Genomic DNA, 26,440 nt, shown 5'->3' with positions numbered 1-26,440 from the left:
TTGTAAATGCCCAACTGAGTTGACCACACCTGATGGTATGTACATTAGGCATGGTCACCTCAAGAAGCCTATTGGTTTAGAGGTCAAAAGGTCAAAAATAGTGCTCTGGGCACTGTGGGTTGATGCAGACTATGCGCTTGTTATTTGTCTGTGCATCGTAAATTCGATGGTAAACTGGCCAAGAGAAGCTGCAGAGGCAACACAAACAAGGATTGATCTCCAATTGTCCTCTCCTGTGGTTCCAGCCAATTTGGGTCTAATCCTGTTTGTTCTGGCTTCAGCACAGGGAGCCACTGTTGTGCTGTAGATCAGCGTTAAAGTGATAAAGACCAAGAGAGCTTCAGGTCCGAATCTCATCTCATCATCAGACACATTTAAAACCAATCTGATCTTAGGGGTCAGCAGGTCGTCCTTCTGCTCGTCCTCTGATGTCTCTGAATGGCTCTCTGTTTAATATCAAATGTGTGACATGGAGGAAGTAGACAGAGCGACATGTTGACAGTAAGTTATTCATTAATGTGCGAGTGCACAATTGTGGCCAGAGGTTTACACACACTTCATGGACGTCAGGGTAACACTGATCCGTTGAAGTGTTCTTATTCCAGGACATCATGACTGTACAGCATCCTGCGACTTATACCCTGTTACGTTAGCTGCCACAGTTATGAAGTGAACCCAATATGTAGGCAGCCAAAAACAGGAGGTAAAACTATAATGACAGAGGTGACAGGAAAAGGAGGGACAACAATAACGAACTAAGCTGCAAACACAGTTAAAATATGAGAACAGAGTACTTACTACAAAAGTGCGGAAAGAACCAAACGAGTGAGATACAGAAGCAAAGAACCAACAAAGACCGGAGACATCATGCAAGCTAAAATACACAGACAATAAATTAACAAACACGTGACAGGTGCAAAATGTGACATAAGGGAAAACTGGAACTAAAGATACATGTGGATATAAAAATGGAAATAACATACAAGGTGATACAAAACTAAACCACAGTCCCGGGGTAAGTGGAACTAAAAGTCAACAAGATAATAATACACAAACTCAAACACAATAATCAAATAACAAACCAGGAAGACAAATGCAGAAAACTAATATGGAACTCAAAAGAGAACCAAACCCAAGAACACATACTAAGGACAAGAGCGAGGAAAGCCACAAAGATCAGGGGTCTCATGTACAAAGACTTGCATAGACTTTCTACCAATACATGGCATAAACCAAAACCTTGAATCTGGAGTAAGCACAAATATATTCAGATGTATGCAAATGTATGTAGGCATGAAATCATGCACGTTCCCTTTGGACATCCCACTGAACATGGAATTGAGTGTGGAACCAAACTCCTCCCTTGCCACGCCCCATGACAAATACTGAACACAGGAAGCCTTTTAAGAAGCTCTGCACCTCACCATCAAGCAAAAATAAAAAAAAGACATTAATAATAATAATAAAAACATATTTGAATGTGCACATGCCCAAATGTGATCGTGCTTGTTTTTGTTCGGGAGAATCACATGAATATTTTAACACAAGCAGCCCCCCCATGGCTCGCCGTGCCAGCTGCTTGATGCACATTTGTGCATCACATATGATTTGAACATCTTTCCTATTAACAGAAACAAACTCATCATGTGATGTCGCCTTTATAGCAAAATGTGTGCAGTTAACAGCTCTGATTACATTCGGGAAACCGGCTCTCGCTGCAGAATGTCCTGTGATGTTGGAACGTACATGGATGACATTCAGATGATTGCGTTCCACACAGCTGGTGGCTCGGAACAAGGTTGACTGGCACACTCCTGACCGATCAGCCAGCTCAGTTATCCTCATTTGGAAGTAAATCCTCGTGTTTCCTGAGTACACGCTCACGTCAGATTGCACCATTTGCAAAGGTCCTCTGACGCTAAAACAGCCACTGTTAGTGCCATTTTGCTACTTTGCACATGCTTTTATATCTACAAATATAATGGCAAACACGCAGGTGTGTTAAATGTTCATCAGTGTGTCTCTGATGTGCACATCACTCTGACGACTTCTTGTTTTCACACTATTAACAGCTCCCTGCGTCACCTATACATGTTGGAGGTGGCATAATGGCTGTAGAAACGTGTGTACGCCAACCAGGATTTTTGCGTGACGCGCTGCACATTTCCACGCTCATATCACTTTTGATACATCTGCACGTGGATGTGGAGATGGGTGTAAGCCAGGTTTTTATGCGTGCTTTGTACGTGAGGCCCCTGGACAGAAAACAGATGACAAGGACCAAGACTAACAGACTGGAAACACTGACAGGAGACAGACCACAATGATGACAAATACAAATGACCGACAAGGACAGTGGAGTGAATACAACGGATACAAACCAATGCACACAGACAGAACTACACATCAACAGTACATAAACAAAGGACATACCACAAAGTGGGACCAAAACACAGACCCAGGGAAAACCCACAACAATACCCAGGTGTTACTTATATACCAAAAAATCAGCTGTTGAGAATAATAATAATAGTAGTAGTAATTCTACTTAAGTAATTCTAATTGTCTTGAGGCAACTTTGTTGTAATTTGGCGATAGATAAACTAAAATAAATTGAAATTGAGATTAATTCATTTTCAAGTTATTTTATTTATCTAGCACCAAATCATGACAGTTGCCTTATATAATATATAGTAATGTATATATATATATATATATATATATATATATATATATATATATATATATATCCCGAAATGAACAATAATTCAGAATTTATCAGTGCAGTTTTCTTTATTTCCAAAATAACTTCTCAGTACTCTATTAAATTAATATTGAGTTATTATTTTAGTAATCATTTATTAATGTTTTGAAAACAGCTGCAAATGAATAATTTTGCATTAACAATGGCACCAAATATGACAAGAAATAAATATAAAATAAATAAACACCACTAGCATTATTTAAAAAAATCAACAGATTTGTGCCACCACTAAACATTAAGACTAAACATTGCACTGAACTTTGTAAACGCAGAACAAAGTATTCAAGTATTTAGCCTTGGAAACATACATGTAAGTGATACTGTGCACATTTTGTTAGTAAGTAATATACATAAGTAGTACTTATGTCGATTACTTGCTGAAAAAATTTACACTCATTAATCTCAACCTGTCAATCTGAACCTCACACATTTGTCCAGAATGTGGTGTAGAGTCCAGCAGGCGCGGTGTTGGCGGGGGGGGGAAAGGGGAGAAGTGCTTTTAAGTGCTGCACGTCCACGACAGGGAGAGGAACAGGTGAAAGCGCACCCATGCTTAAGAGACGAGCAACTCCAGGCCACCTTGTTGACCCCCAGTGGGATACCTGGCCACGTGGATAGATGCGTAATCCAGTGCGTAAAGTCTCCAAAATGAATTCTTATGAGGAAAAGAACAGGGTTGTGGGTCTGTCCTCACAGACCCGCAGATCTTACATCAAGATAAATAGTATTCGTAATTTAACTACACAGAACTGTGCAGCACTGGTAAGAATGTTTTGAGTAATGTGATGTAATTGAATGACAAAAAATACAGCAGCAGCAGAAGATTGGACAGGGACCTCTGACTAGCTCTTCATGCTCTCTCTAGCCGGACAGAGTCCATCAGTTCAGCGGGGTTTTGTTAAAGAATGTGACAGCTGAGCAGAGACACTGCTCCCTCTGTTTGGCTCTTCAGACTCCGGAGGAGGAGACACAGATTTGGAAGGCAGACGACAAGATGCAGAGAACTGTCTTCATTCAGTTCAGCAGACTCTTTTCAACCTAACATACACCAGTCCGGCTGGTCCTGCCACAAAATGGGAAAACAATCTCTTCCCATTACTTTTAGGAATTCAAGTTAAAAAAAAAATATGTGGAACTTGTGACGCTCAGAAGCGTCTGTACAAGTTGTTGTTATTGAAAGCAGAACAGACTTTGGTTTTCTTGCGCAAAGTGCACAATAAATACGTCTCAAAAGGACCATCGTGATATATATGGATGTGCATGGGTTGAAGAATTCAAACCTTTTATCCACGAGGTACCAGAAACATAATCCAAAAAGCCAAAATATTATGCTAGTTTATTATTATTATTATTATTATTATTATTTTAAATTTGGGGAACAAACCATTTTGGACATTTTGAAGCTTTACAGTCCTGATGGTCATAGTAACACCTGATTTCAGGTGTTACAGTTTTCAGATAAAGATGACTTTCCACACTCCTGCTGTAGCCACAAATAATTTAATAGTGCTCTTTTGTAATGTCGACATGCAGACACTCAATGACACAGAAAATCTATGGAAACTACTCATAAAAACCCACTAGCATTCATTCTCTCTAAACTTCCTCCCCTCTGTTAACCCCCCCCCCCCCCCCCCCCCACCACCACCACCACCAATCTCAGGGGCGTGGAGCCTTACGACCCGCCCACCACAGTGTTGGTCCAGAGACACGAGCCTCAGGGTGTCTCCACCGTGATCAGCAGCACCGATTTCTTCCAGAGCGAGCGGAACCGCAGGGTGATCAAGGACCACGTCGACAGCTTTCAGCTCAGAGACAAGTACATGTTCGCCACCACCACACAGGTAAGAGAGGTCTAGACAGTGACAGTACTGTACCTTCCAAAGGCACTTGGAAACTAACCTGGTTAAATAAAGATTAAATTAAATTGTACATCTGGGCCCATATCCACAAAGCTTCCTAAGGCTAAAAGAAAGGCACTTGCTGAACTGATAAATTATGTATTCTGCTAAATATTTTTCTTCCACATAGTAATTTTAGTAATATTATTAGTGGTTATCAAGTACTTGTGTCCAGTTGAATTCGGTTGTGATCTTGCCATCCAAAGAGTCTGTAATTGACTTGTTCTTGTGGACTCCAAAGTCCCAAAGGATCTTTGATCTTTTGTTGTGTTTGAGACTGAATCAAGACAGACTTTTTTGAGGTAGTGAGACCAAGACCAGGCTTTGACTGGATTCAAGTACTACAACTATATTTATTACTTTAGTCCTAACTGTGTGGTTGTTCAGTTGGACACTAACCAGTGATGTAAGGCGTTGACTAGATGGTGCTCAGTGTTTTCAGAGGATCCTTGGGTACTGCTGGACTGTCTTTATGTCAAAGAAGCAGTTCTGTATTGAGACTCTGATGAGGAACATCAAGGCCATGTGGTGCATTTCTTTCAGCGTGATCCATCATACAAGTGCCTCAATTTGAGGACCTCCCCAAACTTCCATCTGCTCCCAGATGCACTACGGATTCATGTCAGAAAGCCGTAGTGCAGCTGCAGGATAATCATCATGCGCTCATTTATGAATCAGAATTGAATTTATTGCCAAGTAAGTCCACACATACAAGGTGCATAAACAATAAGAAAATAAACACACTTCTGTAAGAAGTAAAACGAGTTTTGTGTCCAAGGTGGGAGGGATAATAATAATAATATTAATAATAATAATAAATTTAATTTATAATGCACTTTACATTTGCAATAAAATCTCAAAGTGCTACAGCAATTAAAAGGAGGATTGATAAAAACAAACAAAAGTAAGCAGATTATTAAAACATCATTAAAACAATGGGGGAAGCAAAAATTCAAAAATTAAAACATTGGGTAATCAGAAAAGTTTTAAGGCCCTTTTTAAAAGATTCCACGGTCTGTGGCGCCCTCAGATGAGGAGGCAGGACATTCCACAGTTGCATGGGCGCAGTATGGTGGGGGATAGGGGGGACATGTCCCCCCTCCCCACTTTTTCAACCAGGGGGACAGAATATGGTATGTCCACCCCACCTTCTGACATATACGAGGTCTGTCCATAAAGTACGGTCCTTTTATTTTTTTTTTAAACTATATGGATTTCATTCATATGTTTTTACGTCAGACATGCTTGAACCCTCGTGCGAATGCGTGAGTTTTTCCACACCTGTCGGTGACGTCATTCGCCTGTGAGCACGCCTTGTGGAAGGAGTGGTCCCGCCCCCCTCGTCGGATTTTCATTGTCTGGAAATGGCGGAATGAAAAGGACTTTTTTTTTCCATCAGAATTTTTCAGAAACTGTTAGAGACTGGCACCTGGAAACCATTCGTAAAATTTATCTGGCTTTTGGTGAAAATTTTACGGGCTTCACAGAGAATAAGGACTTTAACTACAGCTTTAAGGACCCCTTTAAGCACGGTTGGTGCACCGCGCTCCGAGCTGCGACATCGCGGCACAAACCACTGGATCATTTCTAAGCTGATGGCTCTGTGGATACGAGACCGTCGTGTGCTCTTTCTCTGGTCATCACAAGAGCTGGACATCAGCCATTTCCCGGCAGATTTCACTTTTAACAAGAGACTTTGTCATGGAAAGCCACGCAGAGGCTTCGTGCGTCATGACCGATTCGCTGATGAAGCGAGACAAAGGAACACCTCCGTTTTGGAGTGTCAGAGGACAAGTTGGGACATGCCTATCTCAGCTTTCAGTGCTTACCAGTCGAGTGAGTATAAGAAAACTTGTGGAGGGCTGGACATGTCTACACGTAAGTATCAATGGACCATATGCTAATTTACTAAGTTCTGAAAGTTAGAAAAGGAAATCAGAAAAGCTATCTGGGACCCTCAGAAAGCCCATCAGCAATTATTGCTTGATCTCCAAAATCAGTCTATACAGCGAATTATGTTCAGTATGAGTGTTGTCATTAGTGCCACTTCGAAAATTAAATTCATGATAGTAATTTATCCTAAACGTATGATCTGTTGTTTTTTCAAACTTATGCAATAACAAATCTTGAGGAAAAAAAATACAGTATGCAATAGTTAATAATTATTAAGAACCTGTTCTTTCATATTTATGAATACATTTTACCACATTGCAGTTGTTTTTTTTAAATGAAACTCAACCTATCATTCTTTTGAGTTCTACACATGTGGTGATACCTTATTTACACCAGGATGTTGTTAAAAATCAGTGCTGGCTATTCTCAGAATAAAGTACTTATATCCACAGTTTCAAATTGCATAAGTCAAATGGTGTCCACTTTATGGTCTTCTCAAAACATTAAAATTACTGTTCTGCATGCTCAGAATGCATCTGAGCTTATCTAGAAACCGTTGGCTTATGGGGGCCTAAAGCGACCCCGGACCCCCGGCCTATGGGCTTCGGACCTGCGGGCCTCGCACTTTGTCCCCCCCAATTTCTAGTTCTAAATTGCGCCCTTGCACAGTTGAGTGGCTGCGTGGAAGAAGGCATGGTCTCCTATGGTTCAGGATCGAGTCCTAGGAGTGAGAAGAAGGTGGGTGTTAGAGGGGCAAAGAGAACGTGCCGGACAGTAATGGGTGAGGAGTTTTGTGAGGTATGATGGGGTGTTAGTGTGTAGACATTGAAAGGTCAGCAGTGAAATTTTGTATGTGATCTGGCAGAAATGGGAAGCCAGTGAAGTGAACGGAGGATGGGAGTGATGTTCTCATTATTACACACTCTCATCAGGATCCTGGTGGCGCTGTTCTGGACATACTGAAGTCTTGTATATTCTTGCCAGGAATCCCAATGAGAAGTGTGTTGCAGGTGTCCAGTTTGGAGGAGACAAAGGTGTGGATGAGCTTTTCTGAATCGTGGTGCTAAGTTTAGCTATATTACAACGGTGAAAAAATGAGGCTTTACAAATGTTTTATATGGGATTCAAAGGTGAGTTGTGGATCAAAAATGAGGGGACTGTAGTGGAAAGAGCGATATTTTGACCAGAAAAAAGCAATAGTGAGGATTTTGTGTTGTTGAATTTGATGGACAGTGCCAGTTTGGATTGCGTTTTGAACTGTTAAGATGGAGAACATTTTGCTGCATCCAAGCCTTAATCTCCTCCAGACAGGCTGTGAGAGTGGAAAGAGGGGTAGCTAGAGAAGGAGAGGAAACAGAGTGATGGCGATGGAGCAAAAGCAGATGGGGTCTCAGACACACTGCACAGCGAGCCTCAGGTACAACTGAGTATCGTCAGCGTAGTAATGAGAATGGAATGAGACCGCATAAGTGCTGATGATACGTCCAAGTGGCACCATATACAGATTAAATAGAAGGGGTCCCAGGACTGATCCCTGAGGCACCCCACAAGAGAAGGGATGGCTCAATGATCTGGCACGCCCAATGGAGACTAATTCCGATCTCTCCGATAGATAAGATCAAAACCAGCCCAGGACAGTGCCAGTGAGCCCTACAAGGTGCTGTAGTCAGTGGAGCAGGATAGCACGGATCCACCGTGTCAAAGGCTGCCAACAGGTCAAGCAGAATGAGGACAGAAGAAAACCCACGGTCAGAAGTGACCAGCAGGTCATTTGTGACCCGGACCAGTGCTGTCTTTGTGCTATGAGCTTTATGGAAACCAGATTGGAATTTTCCAGAATAGTGTTTCATGTAAATAATCTTGAATATGGACCAAAACAGTTTTTTTCAAGAATTTGGTGCCGGAAAGGGAAGATTGGGAAATGGGTCTGTAACTTGCCAGATCTTGCGGATCAAGAGTAGGTTTTTAAGAAGGGGGTTTGATAATGGCAGATTTCAAGATGGGAGGAACATGACCGGATTGAGAGATTGATTGATTATAGACACATAGACAGAGAGATGTTGAACAGGTAGAGGTGTGTGATAACTAAGTCCAGGGTGTGTCCATGGGCGTGCGTTGGGAGTTTAACATGTTGTTCCAAGGCCAAACAGTCTACAAATTGAAGGAATTCAGCAGCTAGATGACAGGTAGGAGTATCCACATGGATGTTGTAATCCCCGAGTATGAGTGTGTTGGAGGTTGAGGAGCAAAATGTCGTAATAAACTCGGACATCTCTGAAAGGAAGGATGAGATTTGGGAGTGCGGTGGTTTGGAGGTAAAAGCCAAGCACTCAGAAGAGGAGAGCTCAGGGAGAGTCACAGGAGAAAGTCCTAGGTGATCTTTGTAAATACAGCTAAGCCACCTCCACGACCAGAGTTCTGGTCTCTCTGAAAAAAGTTGTATCCAGCAGGACATGCCTCATTAATTGCAGAGAAACTATTTGGCGGTCCTCCTGTCAGGCACATCCAGATGCTTATCTAGGGTCTGCTCCTGAATCAGCAGTGCCTTGTTCATCAGAGACTGCAAATTAAAAAGTTCCATTTCAGATGAGGATGTGACTCAAAATTCATGGCCACAGGTGAAGACAGGCGCATAAAATAACTTGCATCAGAAGGAGCTTCCTGGAGTGGTTAAGTATCCAGTGAGGATGCCCCTGGCCATCTTCCTGGGGAGGACTTCCAAGGCACGTCCAACTGGCAGGAGGCCTTGAGGAAGACCCGGACAGGCTGGAGGGATTATATATTTCTTCTAGCGTGCTTGGGAATGACTCGCCTTGGGATTCCCTAGCATGAGTTAGAGGACTTGACTAAAAATAGGGAAGTGTAGGATGAGCTGCTTCATCTTTTGCCACGGCGACACGACAAACATCCACTCTGAAAATTGATTGAGTGTGCAACCTTGCCACTGTTGCTTTTAGCTAATCATAGACTGTTATTTGCTTCACACTATGGAATCCTGGAATATGCACCGGAACCAATAGGCCCCAGGTTCGATATTGGATGGACTTGGATAACAAATGTTGCTGTTGTCCATTCGGTTGCTCACACTTTACAATACAGCCAGATCCGCATTGGTATTTGGCACAAGTTTTACACCAGATGCCCTTCCTGACACAACTCCAGTTTTACCTGGAGAAACACGCACAGCCGCTGGTATTCCAAAGAGGTCTCCTATCCAAATACTCACCAGATCCCACACTGAGATCTGACGGGATCAGGCTCAAACGGAGCAGATCAGCTACACAGACTTGGACATCAATGTTATTGTAATATTGTAACATTCATTGATTTCTTTAAAATGTTTGTTTTCTGCAGTAGTTTTAACATATTCATAGTTTTAACATCCTCGTCTGGGGATTCCCTAGGATGAGTTAGAGGACTTGATTGAGAATAGGGAAGTGTAGAATGACTGCTTGTCTGTTGCCATGATGACACCAGACCCAAATAAGCGGAAAGAAAATGAATGAATAGTCAATGTTGCTGTAAATTCAAAAAGTACCAGAAAAATCATCCTCTTTGATTAAATCACTTTGTCTTAAATGAACATTTCAGACGGACTTCTGTCTGCACTCATAACCTTTAAAACCCTTTTTTCTTAATTAAAACATTTTTCTCAAGCTTCAGTTCATCCTGGTACTCCCAGTGTGCAACTGCATATTTAGAAATTTGATTAAAAATAAAAATTAAGAGCAAATTGTGCTGCTTTATGATGTGTGAAATCGCTGTATTTCCACCTGTTTTTACTTTTCTGCCAAGATTCTAAAATGGATTTAATCACCACGGCAACTTTGCTTCATCACCACACAGATGCTGATCGTGTATGTGTGTGTGTCTGTGTGTTGTGGAAGTAGCAGTCATGCAGGCAAACAGACAGCAGAGCAGATGATGAATAAGATTTGGATCTCATCTTTCGGCATCTTTGACAGGTTGCCTCGGACAGATTTTGCCTTCCTCGGCGTCACTTGTTGCCTTCGGCGCCGGCCGATCGCGGCCTGTTCGAGAGGTCAGCTGCGAATGATTTGACTCATCTGTTTTGAGTCTGATCTGATTTTGAGATAGTTAATCACATGAAGAGCTCATCCAGCGTCTGTGTGTAAAATCAGCAGGGAGAGCTGCAGATTAGTCGCTCCTGCTGTAATTACCCTCGTCCCGCTGGAAGGCGCATGTGCATGCGCACCCTCATCGCTCAGAAACTGTTGGTTCAACTGCTTTGAAAATTTACTCCAGATGGTAGAGCTCAGTCACCCACAACACATCTGGATCACAACTTTATTCTTTTTTCTACAAACCGAGTTCTGATGCTGATCCCGTATTGATTTTCAGAAAACTGAAATTATGTTAAAACTACTGCAGAAAACAAACAATTTAAAGAAATAAATGAATGTTACAATATTACAATAACATTGTTGTCCAGGTCTGTGTAGCTGAGCTGCTCCGTTTAAGCCTGATCCCGTCAGATCTCAGAAGCTAAGCAGCGCGGGATCTGGTTAGTACTTGGATTGGAGACCTCTTCGGAATGCCAGCGACTGTGTGTGTTTCTCCAGGTAAAACTGGAGTTGTGTCATGAAGGGCACCCAGTGTAAAACTTGTGCCAAATACCACTGCGGATCTGGCTGTATTCACTGTGGTGACCCCGAACAAAAGCGTGAGCAACCGAATGGACAACAACTGTTATCCAAGTCCATCCAGTATCGAACCTGGGATCCATTGGTTCCGGTGCATATTCCAGGATTCCGTTATGTGAAGCAGATAAGAGTCTATGATTAGCGACAAGCAATAGTGGCAAGGTTGCAACAGTCAATCAATTTTCAATCAGAGTGGACGTTTTGCTGTGACAAGAGACAACATCGCCAAACTAGACTAGAAGTCTATTTTATTCAAGTGCTGAGTGCCGTGACACGGCGACTGATAATCCAAGTAAAAAGGCAGCGTGATGATTGCTTGCATGAACAAAATTAATCAAGGTGGCGGAAAATGCTTTGACAGCTTATTTCTCTATAAATGCAATATGTTTGGCATTTTTTCCATCATATATTTTGTAAAAGTTAGCAACAAATAAGCACTTTTAAATCTAAAAACACTGCTTTTGTAACCAGATAACACCTCTGAAGTGATTTACAAGTCTTCTTATGGAGATGTTAGCATGCTAACTCGCAATACAGGAAGCTCACTGAAAGACGTTGGACTGAAACAAATTAAGCACACTTTGGTTCTGTTAAGCAGTCAAGCATGGAAGAAAAACTCATAGTAACAGTGTTCAGTTTTCCCGTCCTTTGGAATTTATCATTAAAAAGTGTGTACCGTAAGACCAAGTAACCACGAGCTGGTCACGCCCTGGGAATGCTCATCAGGCAACAAACTCCAACTGCTTGTTACCCCCATTTGCTCAGTTTTGGATCAGCTGTTGGGTCTTCAATCTTGAGCATCCCAGAGTGTCTATAGAAGTGTGTTTCTGATGTTTCATCTCCATTGTTCTGACAAAACACTTTTCAATGACACATTCCATCTGCAGAAACCAGGTTGTTATGTATTTTAGTTTCTGGGACCCAAAATATTCTGTGCTCACAGGCTGGACTGTGTGACAGTTCAGGATTTGCCGATATGAGTTTGTCTCTCCTAAGTAATTCTGAGTACAGTTTTGATACCAAATTCAGGACGTAAGAGTGTTGGAAAAATGTTTAGAGCAGCTGTTCAAAAACAGTTGATGCTTCCAGTGTAATTCCATCGGGAATAATAACACAACATTCCTTCCGAATATTACAGGACTTTCAAACTGTGTAATGATCCTCCAACACTGAGTAAGAAATACTAAATACAGTTTGAAATTTAACATCTTATGAGCGTACTATTTCAAAATGATTAGGTTAGGATCTGGATTTTGGAACAACGACGATCTTCCTGTCATATTTCACGTCATCACATTATACTTGCACTTACTGCGACAGCCTTGTGATTCTTTTCACTGGGGTTCATGTTTGCAACTCTAGTGCTCTTCACCACCAACAGGTTAAATTGGAGGCATTTTTCCACATGCAACTTTTGAAACATATGCTTGATTTTCAAAAATAGGCACTGAGGGATTCTTTGGATGAAGCTGGGATAATGCATCCATCCTGGTCCATATTCCTGTTATTTAGATTTTCTGCCATATTTTATTATATAATGCCACATCTGCACATTGGAAGTCGTCCTTCTTTTTAATGAAAGTTGGGTAAATGAACACTCACCCTAAAGTAAATTAAATTCATGACCCCCAAAATAGTGACTTTTCACATCAGTTTCCTCTTTCGCTTCCATGTCTTACTGGGATAATGTCATCAGTGTGCACTGGTAGTACTCACATGATAATAACGTCACTTTGAGAGTTTGCTGGATGAGAGTTGCGCACAAAGCGGAGCAGATCTGGTACCATCTGGCATTAAAAACGGGTGCAGTTATTTGTGATTTATTTTTTATTTGTGGTGAAACGTAAATGGTTGTTGCGTTACACAAAGGGCATCCAGTGTAACCCAAACCTGAACCCACCCCCTCTTCAGCCAGAATTTTGCGGGGGTACGGGCCCTACCACAGCATTGTGCATTTTGGTGAACTACATTTTAAAGGGAATGACACATGACACTCTGATTGGTTGATATTTTGTTTGGACTATAACGGGCTCATGACTAATGAACCAGACAAATCCAAACTTTTTTTTCGTCTCTCTTTTGCTCCCTCTGCAGCAGCTAAAACTTGGACACACCCCCAAAGTGTTCTCTGTCTGTCTATGCCCGCTGTGCCACTGCAGCCCTGAATCTCTTTATTATTGGTAAAAACCCAAAATATGTGGTAGCACTCTGTCTGCAGATGCTGAGGTCACCCTTACTGTAAACACCTGTGAGCGTGTACCTCACCCGAGTTGTACTTTTTATCTAACGTCATTGTTACTTTATACCAATCTTATACCAAACAATGTGTTCAGATGGAAGAAGAAAATTCCCACGTCAGTCTGTGGTCTTATGACCATCAAACTATCTCTCTGGGAACAGACGTTGTTTCATCAGTCATCAGAGTTTCACTGAGTCAAAAGGACAGCTGTAAGCACGAGTCAGAGGCAGATTTTTCTTTTCAAAACTGTTTCTCTGCAAACGTTCCTGTTGGACTAAAGTTGATGTGATTGTGAAACAGGATGGAGTGTTTTCGATCTGGTGACATGATTGTCCCTGTAAAACTGCAACGGCTGTAATGATACTCGTTATTGTCTCTGCCCCGATCAGGTTTCTGGCTTTGTTATAAAAGAACAACTAAAAAAAAAAAAAAAACCCCAAGTAACAGAAGACTTGGGTAAAAGTTTGGGTTTGACCTGAAATAGAAACTGAGAAAATTTTCAAATGCAATGAGACATGAAAAGAGGAACATGGTGCCATTTATCACGTACTCTGACCTCCTGGAAGAAAGAAGCGGAATTGTTGCAGTTTTTTTCACAAACCGTCTTCCTGCACACTGATGCAGGACGTTATTGCATTATCTACTTTGTCGCACAGTCTGAGTAGCAGGAAATGATGTCATAGGTGCTGTAAGCGGTGTGACGTGTGATTACTTCTGGTCTTCGGTTAAAACTTGACATAAATGTCTGACGATTCAAACTGGTTCACATGAAAATGAATCACGATGTGCTTTCACTCAGACAGAACAGAGACAGTTAATTGAGGTTGGATATCCAACTTCACAGGTGTACACCAGAGTCGACGTTAATCAAACGAAGCAGGGTTTAATCAAACGATCCAACAATTAATCATACAAATCAGCATTTAATGAAATGTCTCAGGGATTAATCAAATGCTTATCACACATCACCAAATGCATTGATGATTTAATGGCCCTCAAGACGTCACTATTCCACCAATCAGAAACCGTGGCTGACAGGAGAGGTCTACAGGCTTCTGAAGGCTCGGAACACTGTGTTCAAAGCAGGAGACACAACAAGGGCCAACCTGTCACACAGCACCAGAGAGGCTAAGAGTCAGTACTCCAGGAGGGCAGCCCACCGCTCCAGTGACAGCAGAGATTCACGCAGCCTGTGGCAAGGGCTACGGACAGTCACAGACTACAAGCCCCCACCACAGACCTCTGACAGCTCCACCTCTCTGCTGAATGAGCTGAACTGGTTCTTTGCTTGTTTTGAGGCACTCCATCACCACCCCTGTGCAGAAGTCCCCCCTCCTTCAGACGAACAGGTGATTATACTGTCTACAGACAGTGTCAGAAGAACACTCAGCAGAGCTTCTGGTCCTGACAACATACCTGGGCATGTTCTGAGGGACTGTGCAGGAGAACTAGCAGATATCTTCACAGATATCTTTAACATCTCACTGAGTCATGTCCCCATGTGCCTCATGCCCACCACGATCATTCCGGTTCCAAAGTCCTCACCCTCCAGCTTCAGTGACTACTGTCCAGTTGTGCTCACGCCCATCCTCATGATGCCCGAACAGCTCGTCATGGAGCACATCAAGTCTGCGCTCCTCCCTCTCCCTGGACCGCTTCCAGTTCATATATTGGTCCAGTCGCTCGACGGAGGATGCCAATGCGACCACCCTCTATCCAGGCCTCACATATCTGGACAATAAAGACTCATATGTCAGAATGCTGTTCATTGACTTCAGCTAATCAAACGAATGACCGCTTAACCAAATGAGTGAATGATTAATCAAACGATTCAGCGCTTAATGAGTCAACAATTAATCAAATGAGTCAATGATTAATCAAACGATTCAGCGCTTAATCAAACAGCCAGCGTTTAATCAGACGACTCAATGTTTAATCAAACAAGTCAATGTTAATCAAACAAACTGAAATTTAATCAAGCTAATCGATGTTTAATCAAACAGATGAATGTTTACTCAATTAGATCAAAGTTTAATCAAATTATTACATTTTCGGTAAGCTTAGGTTCAGAAGGTAATCACTTTAATTGATGCACTCAGGAAAAATTAGGTTTACACACATAATCTGATATGAAAAGTGAAAATAGTCAAGGCGACAGTATTGACTCAGGACAGGTGGAGGTCAGTAACAAACAGCTGAGAACTCGGTATTTATTGAGACTAAACAGAATTTGTCATCAGGAAGTATCTGTGAATGAATGAATGAATGAATACATTTATTCAGCACACACAGTCCAAAACAACAACAAAAACTTACAACGAAGAAAGAAAATGGATTAAAAATGCATCCCTGTGCCTGAAAGGTTATATCAATCAATAAGTGCTTTACAAAATTTAAAAACAAAACATGGTAAACAAATATCCAACAGTAAAACCATTACAAAAACAATTAAATAAAATATGCATAAAAACATTTATAGCATAAAATAAAGCTCCATCATGCGTACTGAGTGTTAAAAGCCAGCTGAACAAATACACTCAACAAAATATAAACGCAACACTTTGGTTTTGCTCCCATTTGTATGAGATGAACTCAAAGATCTAAAACTTTTTCCACTTACACAATATCACCATTTCCCTCAAATATTGTTCACAAACCAGTCTAAATCTGTGATAGTGAGCACTTCTCCTTTGCTGAGATAATCCATCCTACCTCACAGGTGTGCCATATCAAGATGCTGATTAGACACCATGATTAGTGCACAGGTGTGCCTTAGACTGCCCACAATAAAAGGCCACTCTGAAAGGTGCAGTTTTATCACACAGCACAATGCCACAGATGTCGCAAGATTTGAGGGAGCGTGTGCAATTGGCATGCTGACAGCAGGAATGTCAACCAGAGCTGTTGCTCGTGTATTGAATGTTCATCTCTCTACCATAAGCCGTCTCCAAAGGCGTTTCAGAGAATTTGGCAGTACATCCAACCAGCCTCACAACCGCAGACCACATGTAACCACACCAGCCCAGGACCTCCACATCCAGCATGTTCACCTCCAAGATCGTCTGAGACCAGCCACTCGGACAGCTGCTGAAACAATCGGTTTGCATAACCAAAGAATTTCTGCACAAACTGTCAGAAACCGTCTCAGGGAAGCTCATCTGCATGCTCGTCGTCCTCATCGGGGTCTCGACCTGACTCCAGTTCGTTGTCGTAACCGACTTGAGTGGGCAAATGCTCACATTCGCTGGTGTTTGGCACGTTGGAGAGGTGTTCTCTTCACGGATGAATCCCGGTTCACACTGTTCAGTGCAGATGGCAGACAGCATGTGTGGCGTCGTGTGGTGAGCGGTTTTCTGATGTCAATGTTGTGGATCGAGTGGCCCATGGTGGGCGGTGGGGTTATGGTATGGGCAGGCATCTGTTATGGACGAAGAACACAGGTGCATTTGAATGCACAGAGATACCGTGACGAGATCCTGAGGCCCATTGTTGTGCCATACATCCAAGAACATCACCTCATGTTGCAGCAGGATAATGCACGGCCCCATGTTGCAAGGATCTGTACACAATTCTTGGAAGCTGAAAATGTCCCAGTTCTTGCATGGCCGGCATACTCACCGGACATGTCACCCTAGAGCATGTTTGGGATGCTCTGGACTGGCGTATACGACAGCGTGTACCAGGTCCTGCCAATATCCAGCAACTTTGCACAGCCATTGAAGGGGAGTGGAACCAACATTCCACAGGCCACATTGACAACCTGATCAACTCTATGCGAAGGAGATGTGTTGCACTGCATGAGGCAAATGGTGGTCACACCAGATACTGACTGGTATCCCCCCCCAATAAAACAAAACTGCAACTTTCAGAGTGGCCTTTTATTGTGGGCAGTCTAAGGCACACAATGTTGCACTAATCATGGTGTCTAATCAGCATCTTGATATGGCACACCTGTGAGGTGGGATGGTTATCTCAGCAAAGGAGAAGTGCTATCACAGATTTAGACTGGTTTGTGAAACAAGATTTGAGGGAAATGGTGATATTGTGTATGTGGAAAAAAGTTTTAGATCTTTGAGTTCATCTCATACAAAATGGGAGCAAAACCAAAAGTGTTGCGTTTATATTTTTGTTGAGTGTACGTCTTGAGCCTGGACTTAAAAAGCTCTAAGTCAGAGATGATTCTCATTTCAGGGGCAATTTATTCCAAAGTTTTGGGCCCAGCACAGAGAAGGGCCCGATCACCCCAGCGTTTAGCGTATAGGCAGAAGCAAAGCTTTTAACCGCCTACCCCTTTAACCAAAAATAAAATTATCTAGTCCAAAGGAGTGGGGAGAAGTAAAAAACCCATCTATTCCCACTCCCAGTTTCAACCACTTCAAACTCTTTAGCTTAATGAACACAATCCGAATGCTAGCAAACAAATTACATTTACAAATTTACATTTACAATTTGGCAACGCACAAAATTCAAACCTTCTTCAGCAGATACATATCTTGAAAACATCATGTCTTTATATTGATTTTTAAAACTGATTGATATTTGGACATTGTTTCACTTTCTCCATCAGGTTATTCCATATTCTAGGGCCACACATGGAGACACAGAAACCGTTTCCTGGTCGTCTGAGCGCCAGCATTTTTAAAATGATACAAGCACCGAAAATTATATTTTCTCTCTCTCTCAGTAAAAAATTCTTGAATTATAAAGGGCACTTGTTTATTTTTTCACTTTGTACATTAATTGAACAGTGCTTGAACAAATCATATCGTGAAGTTTTAATATTTGAGATTTAATGAACAATGGTGTGGTCACAATAACCTGCATTATGAATTGTCCTTAATGTTCTTTGTTGAAGAATGAATAATGGTTGCACTGTAGTTTTATGATTGTTGCCCCAAACTTCAGCACAGTAAGTCAGGTAGGGTGAAATCAATGAACAATACAGAGTATGTAGTGCTCTGCTATCAAGAAGATGCTTTGCTTTAATACTGCAATACCTTCTTTTGAACATGTTGAATATGAGTTTTTCCAATGAATTTTTCATCAATAATGACACCATTAAAAACTTATTTTCTTTGACACGTTCTATGTTTACCCCTTGTATATTTAACTGTAGTTATATATCTTTTATAATTTCCAAATACATTAATTTAGGTTTTGACAAATTTAATGACATTTGTTTATATGAAACCATCTCTTTAACTTTATCATTTCAGTGAGTGCAAAAACCTAGAGCCAGGCAGGGCATCAGGTAATAAAACAAAGACAATTTGGCAGCAACTGTGTGTGTGTCATGGAACTGAGGGTGTGGCAGAGTCCGACAGACAGTTTGCCATCGCAATCTCCTTAGGATACACTTATGATGGGTCAGCGATGAGGTGACAGTCTCATATACAGTCATCAGAATCAAGACCTTAGTAAGGTGGGTATAATATTACAAAATATATTGTTACATTAGCGCTCCCAAGATTTGTCTCTTCACTTGGCGTTGACAGTGACGTTGGTAAATTTTGCACAGGAGCCAAGTTTTAGTAGAATAACCAGAGTTTCAGTTGAGGGTAAACTGTCTTTACAGACTAGGTTTGTTTTTGGGGAAACGGCTTCTGTTCCTTCAGGCACTAACAGACAAGAAACATCTCAAATCACATTATTTTAAACAAGCATTTAAGTTGATCGCTCACATCTTCTACCACTTATACCAACTGAGGGTCGCAGCGGGCTGGAGCCTATCATAGAGCGTGAGGCGGGGTTTCACCCTGGATAGGGCGCCAGTGTGTTGCAGGTCCACATATAGACAAACAAAACATTCACACCCACACACACACACCTACGGACAATTCCGAGTTTTCAATCCACTTATCCTGCGTGTCTTTTTGGATGTGGGGAGGAAGCCGTAGCACCCATTTAAGTTGGACTTTATATTTTATTTAGTTTTTAATTTATGTTATTTAAAGTCAGTTTTATTTTGTTATTTGGCTATTTTATTTTATTTATGTACGTGCAGTGAGATTATTATTTTCCTGCACTTAAATAAATTGTTAAACTGTAAAGTAAATTGCACACAACATTCGTGTGAAATAATGAGGGCATATAAATGTTCTTAACCTCCTATTCACGGGACACTGTTCTATACGATCAAAAAGTGTAAAAAAGGGGGACGAAACAAGCTTAATCCAGCTTTCCTCCTAACAGGCTGTCTTATAAAGTGCAGACCTGGCAACTTGCCCTCAGTCAGAACGTCACCAAACGCTGCTTCGGCTTCAAATTTTTACCCTGATGGAGTGTGATCAAACACATTTCAAGCCGTACTCACTAGGAATACCCTGTTTAAGGACGTTCAGAAATGATTGAAGCTGTAAGACTATGAACACCCAGAAGTACCCACGCATTATGGATAATTGGAGTGGATTTCTCAGTGGATAATTGCGAAAGAAAATATACTTAAAAACATGATTTAAGCATCATGAAATGAAAACATATTCTGTTAAGTGGACGTGTGGTGGAGTTTGTGATAGAATTGGGACACATTCAAAGTGTAATGCTGCTGCTGCTGCCATCAGGATGACATGCTCCATTTTTTTTTGTCATCCTCTTTCCCTGAAATGAAATGAATGATTCCAATATTTGAGGCTCAATTTCCTTTCTTCCCTCCCCTGTCTGGCTTGGCACTAATAGGATTAGATTAATAGAAAATCACAAGTGCTTTTGGCAGTGCCAAGCATCTCGGGCTAATTAAAGAGCTAGAAATGGAGAGGTTTATCTAACAATAGGATCCTGAGGAATATGATGCTAATGAGGTTTTCAACGAGGAAATCAAGACAAGATAACTGGCTTAGCCGATGTAAAAAGGGATGGCGATAAAACCTGCCCTTTCCTCCACACATTTATCAATTCCTGAATTCCTTCTCAGATTACAAAAAAAAAAGCTGTCACAGGGAAAAGAAAATATAAAGATTACATGAGGGTAAAAAAAAGTAATCAGTATTCAGTGTTTTATTCGGAACCTTTTGAAGGCTTGGCTAGTTTGCAATTTCAATTCAGGTTGGTGAATATCTAAAGGCACAGTCACACTGCAGAACTTTGAGACTGAAGATTGTTTGCTTGAATCCTGGTGGTGCTTCAAGTATACTTAGACTTCAATGAATTTTGACCTGCAAATTAATGTTACTGCCCAATTAACAAGTTATTTTAATCCTGCTAATCACTGAGGAAATTGATACATTGTTGAGAATGGAGGCGGCTATCTAATATTTTGCTATCCGCCAGGTATTCGCAGTTAGGTCCTAAAGCCCCTTTCACACCGGGGCTGCTCCCAGTTGTGTCCGTGTGTCGTTATGATGACGCCACGTGGAAGCAACTCAGTGCGAGACGATGCAGCTCAGCACCACAACAGCGCGAGGGTGCAAAACAAAATTAAAACATGTTTAATTTTTTTGAGTCCTCTGCTCGATGCAGAATTAAGTGGTTTCAGCGCAAGTCAGAGCAACAGGACGGTACTCAGCATGACTGGAAGCCACACCCTCACAAGACAACGTTACCCGATGCCAATTTATGATTTCTGCTGTGTTTCATTGTTCCGAAGTATAAATCACGCAGGATTGTTTTTATACCGTGTACACAATGCAGTAAAAACTACATGCTTAAAAAAAAAAAAAAAAAAAAGACCACAGGAAAAAAATGCTGATTGCAGCTGCTGCTCCTCTCTGTGTGGAGCTGTCTGGTGAAGAGAGGCACTGACTTACATTTACATGCAGCCAATAACCCTTTCATGACTGGAATATTAGCAATAACCCAGTTGCGCATGGCCATGTAAACACCCGCAAAAACCCGAATTTGCTCATATTTGATTTTTTTAAAACCCAAATAAGACCCCTGGGTTACTCCTTTTCTAACCCGAATATCAGGTCATATAAACGCGTATCGGGATATCCCCATAGAAAGGAACATTATTTTGTGTTCTGCGCATGTCCTATCCGCAAGGAAATCTTGGTCTTTTGAGTACGGCCATTACTTGTATGCGGCGCGCGCAACCCACCGGACACCACAGAAGCAGAGGTAAACAGCGCATTGTGTTCTGCGTCCTTATCAGCGGGGCCGGTCCGCGGCACCAGTCACCGCAATTGCTCTGCCTCCGATGCACTTACTGAGTCTGTGGGCTCGGTAAACGCCGCAGCGGGCCACTCACGACAACCGCCCTCCTCTCTGCTGCGTGGAGCTGCGCCAACTGTGGGCAACAGGTCCAGAGACTACGCTCGCTGTTTTGATGCGGAGGCAGCCCGCAAGGATAGATTTCTTGCGAAAAAAATCCACAGCGCTGCAGAGTCTCGGTATACCGCAGCTGCAGAGCTCTGTGGCCATGACTTGGATTCTTTGCGGGTCCCGCATCCCTACCCCCCGGAGGCAGTGAGCAAAGGGAGAGCATGCACATTGTGTTCTGTGTGTGTCTATTTATAATCTTCTCGCCCAGAAGAAAAAAAAGAGTGGTTACCGCAGGAGAGAAAAGTGAGAAATGTTAATGCCTGTTTGAGAAAAGTCTATAAAGCAGGGGTGGCCAAGTTCGGTCCTCGAGAGCTACCTTCCTGACACTCTTAGTTGTCTCCCTGCTCCCACACCTGAATCCAATGAAAGGCTCATTAAAAGTCTGCTCTCTGTGTGTCCTGGGTCCTTCCCATGGTTTCCCTCCCGGTTGGATGTGCCTAGAAGACGTCCTTAGGGAGAAGACCAGGGACAATCCTCACCAGATGCCCAAACTACCTCATCTGGCTCCTTTCAGTGTGAAGAAGTAGCAGCTCCCAAATAATCGAGATTCTCACCCTGTCCAGGAGTGTAAGCCCAGATACCCGACAGAGGAATCTCATTTCTGCCGCTTATATCTGCGATCTTATTCTTTCAGTCATTACTCAAAGTTCATGACCACAGGTGAAGAGACGAGCGTAAATTGACTGGTAAATTGAGAGCCTCCCATTTTTTCCCATTCCTTCCCATGCCTTCCCATTTTTAATTGCATGTTGCTGCCAGATCCCTCATTTATCAACTGTTCATATACACTGATTTGTACCCCCAAATCTTTATAATAATATATAAATTACAACATAAGTTAGGCAAATGCACTTCAGAAGGTTAAAGGGTTTAATTTACTAACTTGTATTTACAATTTAGAACGGCATGTAAATCAGTGTGCAGTTCTGACTGTGTGTACACATAGCATGTGGTGGTAAAACAATGAAACTGCAACTAGAAGGCAATACTGCTGTCACAGCATGCAACCTCATCCACATATTATGTCCTCGTATTAATAAGTGCGCAGTTATATATTTGGGGTCAAAACCGGCAAAAGTCACCTGTGTGAACAAAACAGCAGTTTTTGACCTCAGCAATAAGAACATTGATCTCCACCTGCTGCTACAAGGCATGAAGCAAATAGTTTCGCTCCTGCCATTTTATATTAAAAATGGGATCATATTATTGTTGCTGCTCAAATTTTATTTGGAGAGATTTTATTTTAATAAAGACAGCAGCGCGGTATGTCATTGAGCACAAAAGATTCTGTGACTACTGTAAAGATAATAATCAGCTAGTTCTTCTGTTAATTAGAAATTTTATGCTGTTTTCTGGTGATGAGCTTAATAAAGCTTCTTAAGGCTCATTAAAATTATGTCCATAAGTGATTGTGATGTCTGTATTAAAAAGCACATTTTTACACCATGAGTGAATGGTTGCTATGGTTAGGTTCAAACTATTTGGTGGTTCACCTGATCCTGGATAAGTGGTTGAGATGAGATAAGATGAGATCTCACAGTTGTGAAACCTCCCAAGCACTCAATTGCCGTTTCACAAAAATTGATTTTCTCCGCTTTCTTGCTCCATTGTTTCAACATATGGATTTTAGTTGCCATATATGGTTAATTGAGAGCGTTGTTTTTGTTCTTACACATACTAAATTTTGTTTGTACAATAGCATTTAGAACCTTTTCTGTGCACAGTTTGACATATGAGGGCTCTGTTTTCTGAATCCTCCAAACCTTGCTGTCACGGTTTTTCATGTTTTCTGCCTGCCAAGACAACAGACACATCAGTTGCTGACATTTCTACTTGACGGACTCAGAAGGAAAGTTTAAGTAGATAATTTTAATGCACAAGATGATGCACAGAAAGTTATAGTCCATGATGAATTAGATTAAGCCCTGGTCCCCATCGTGGCAAAAAGTAGACTTGAGATGATCACGATTTCTGCCAGTGGAATGGCAGGGGTGGAGAGATAAACTGACAACTGATTCTGGGTGACTACTTAAAAATTTGAGTCCTCTGGTAGAATTTACGTTGTGCTGCATTTCTGTCACAAATTCCGTTTTAGAAGTCGGAGTCCAGATTACACATAATCCACCTCCTGGAGTGATTCAGTTATTTGGCCTGACAGTTCTGGTACGTGTGAGTGTCCACAGTGATTCACGTCAGCCTTGGACATTAGACACTGATCACAGTTTGATTGCTTACAGTAACCTAGACCTCCAGAATGTATTACTGTGGAGAGTCAGAGGTCCAGTGCAGATCTGTTTTCAGGAACGCTGGTAGCTTTTGTATGGCATGAGAAATACTCCATGTAAAACCGCCCACATAAGCACCTGAAATCCCATTGAACAGACAGATTGCAAATATAAAAGAAGTGTTGCATTTGTGTTGTGTTGAACCCGGTTGTATCCCAGGATTGCTTGAGGTGTATTGGGTCAGCGAGACATGAATATGTACAAGCTGATTCCTCAAAATGTGCTGTGTGAACTCAGAGCCTCAGCACTAAATCTGTAATGCGCGTGAAGGTCTGAGAGGATTCAATTCGGCTGTTGGCTTACAATGAGCTAAAAGCACTTACAGGATTTGGTTGAGTTATTTATTTTTTATGACGGATGTTAAAAACACTGCGACAGACTGGCGTCCCGTCCTGGGTGTACCCCGCCTCGCGCCCTATGACTGCTGGGATAGGCTCCAGCCCCCCGCGACCCTTAATTGGACTAAGCGGTAGAAGATGAATGAATGAATGTTAAAAACACAAACGCTAACAGAAGTTGTCTTGCGACTGTTTTCAGTACATGATCGTGAAGCTCACACAAATCCAGGAAATATTATATCCTCTCATTTACTGCTGACCAACACAAAATTATATCATCAGCATATGGAGTGGATGTCATCAGACATCGGATGGGAAAGTTAGTGCATTGGCCAATGTAGCAGAAATGTGTTTTTGTTTGTGTTGGTGCTACAGTTATTTAATATTGGCAACTACATTCCCAGCTGGGACTTGCAAAAGATGGTTAGAGTGTTGGTCTGCTCAGGCTTTTGGTGTGTGCTGTCATTCCGATTGAAAATCTTGGAAAAATTTTGCAATTTGGTGTATTACGTATTCACGTTGGTCACATATTTAGGATTATCCCCATTGATCTGTTTTCTGAGTGAACGAGCATCTGTTTATTGGCACAAAATTTTTGGCCTGCATAGAACTTATTGTACTTTGCATTCTGTGTGTGATCTATAGAGTGTTTTTTTTTTTTTTTTGTAACTTTAAGATATAAACATTATCACTGGTGTTTGATTTAACTGTCCACATGGACAACCTTTCAAACTGACACCTGCTACAGTATCATCTTATTAACTCACAAGTCTAAATTACGTAAGTCATTTTTTGGCTCTTAGCTTATTTTATTTTCTCCAAAAGATAACTTCTCAAATGAATAAATAAAGTCAGCTTTTTGATCAGCTTTTGTCGTCATCTAGTGGGCAATGTGAGCATTTCAGGGCTTCTGTTGCATTTCCTACTTGAAACCCAAAATTCAATAAAAAAGCATTTATAAATGTCAGAAATGCACGATTTTTTGGCAGGTAGAGCTTTGATGTTGCAGTATGAGGTCTGTTAGAAAAGTATCCGACCTTTTTATTTTTTGCAAAAACCTGATAGATTTGAATCACGTGTGCTTGCATGAGCCAACCTTGAACCTTCGTGTGCAGGCGTGAACTTTTTCACGCCTGTCAATTGCGTCATTTGCTGGTAAGAACCCTTTGTGTGAGGACGTGTGTTGTGCTCTCGTTGGATTTTCATTGCAAGGGAAATGGTGGAACGACTGAAGCAGCGCGACTGCATCAAATTTTGCCAGAAACTGGGCGACAGCCAGGTGGAAACCATTCGGAAGACTCAGACGGCTTTCGGTGACGATCCTATGTGCATCACACAGATTAAGGAGTGGTACAACTGGTTTAAAGACGTCCGCACAATGGTGGAGAGTGAGCCACGCTCCGGTCGGCCATCAACATGCTGAAATGACCAGATCATTTCCAAAGTAAATGCTGTGGTGATGCGGGACTGTCGTGTGACTGTCCGAGAAATTGCAGAAGAGGTGGACATCAGCACTTTTTAGGCACATTCCACTGTGACAGAAGAGTTGGCCATGAAAAGAGTGGCGGTGAAATTTGTGCCGATGGCTTCGTCACGAAGCTGCTAACGGCGGTGTTGAGGTCTCACAGGACACGCTGGACTCCAAAAAATGATGCCCGCCTCTTCCACCATTCGGAAGATTCAGATGGCTTTCGGTGGATTTCAGTCGTGTGACTATCCGAGAAATTGTGGAAGAGGTGGGCATGTCACAACATGTCCTGTGAGACTTAAACACGGAGTTGCTTTTGTTCCGCCGTCAGCTTCAGCACGAATTTCACCGCCACTCTGTGGCTGATTTGAAGCACACATGATTCAAATCCATCAGGTTTTTGCAAAAAATAAAAGGGTTGGATACTTTTCTAACAGACCTCGTATTGCTGTGTAAAATGTTCCATTTTGAGAGATTTAAAGTTCTTGAGTTTTCGGAAGCAGAAGGTTTTGCTTTACAGATGATGGAAGAACAGAGAGAAGGACAGCGGTTTCTCTTGACAAGCACATCTTACAGCATACAAATAATGAATGTTTATGAGTGCAATGGAAAGAATGTTTTCCATAAAT

At 41.8% G+C, this 26,440-nt stretch overlaps 1 protein-coding gene across 1 annotated transcript in view; it reads left to right on the top strand.

Annotated features, from left to right (window-relative positions):
- The window catches only part of sorl1 (sortilin-related receptor, L(DLR class) A repeats containing), a 206,867-nt gene that overhangs the window by 78,261 nt on the left and 102,166 nt on the right, over nt 1-26,440 (top strand). The window contains 1 exon segment of the mRNA XM_034169065.1: nt 4,428-4,608. Coding sequence (XP_034024956.1) covers nt 4,428-4,608 — 181 coding nt within the window.

The sequence above is a fragment of the Thalassophryne amazonica genome, chromosome 4 (genome assembly GCF_902500255.1).
Source record: "Thalassophryne amazonica chromosome 4, fThaAma1.1, whole genome shotgun sequence".
Lineage (NCBI taxonomy): Eukaryota > Metazoa > Chordata > Actinopteri > Batrachoidiformes > Batrachoididae > Thalassophryne > Thalassophryne amazonica.
This window is presented reverse-complemented; position numbering and strand designations above follow the sequence as displayed.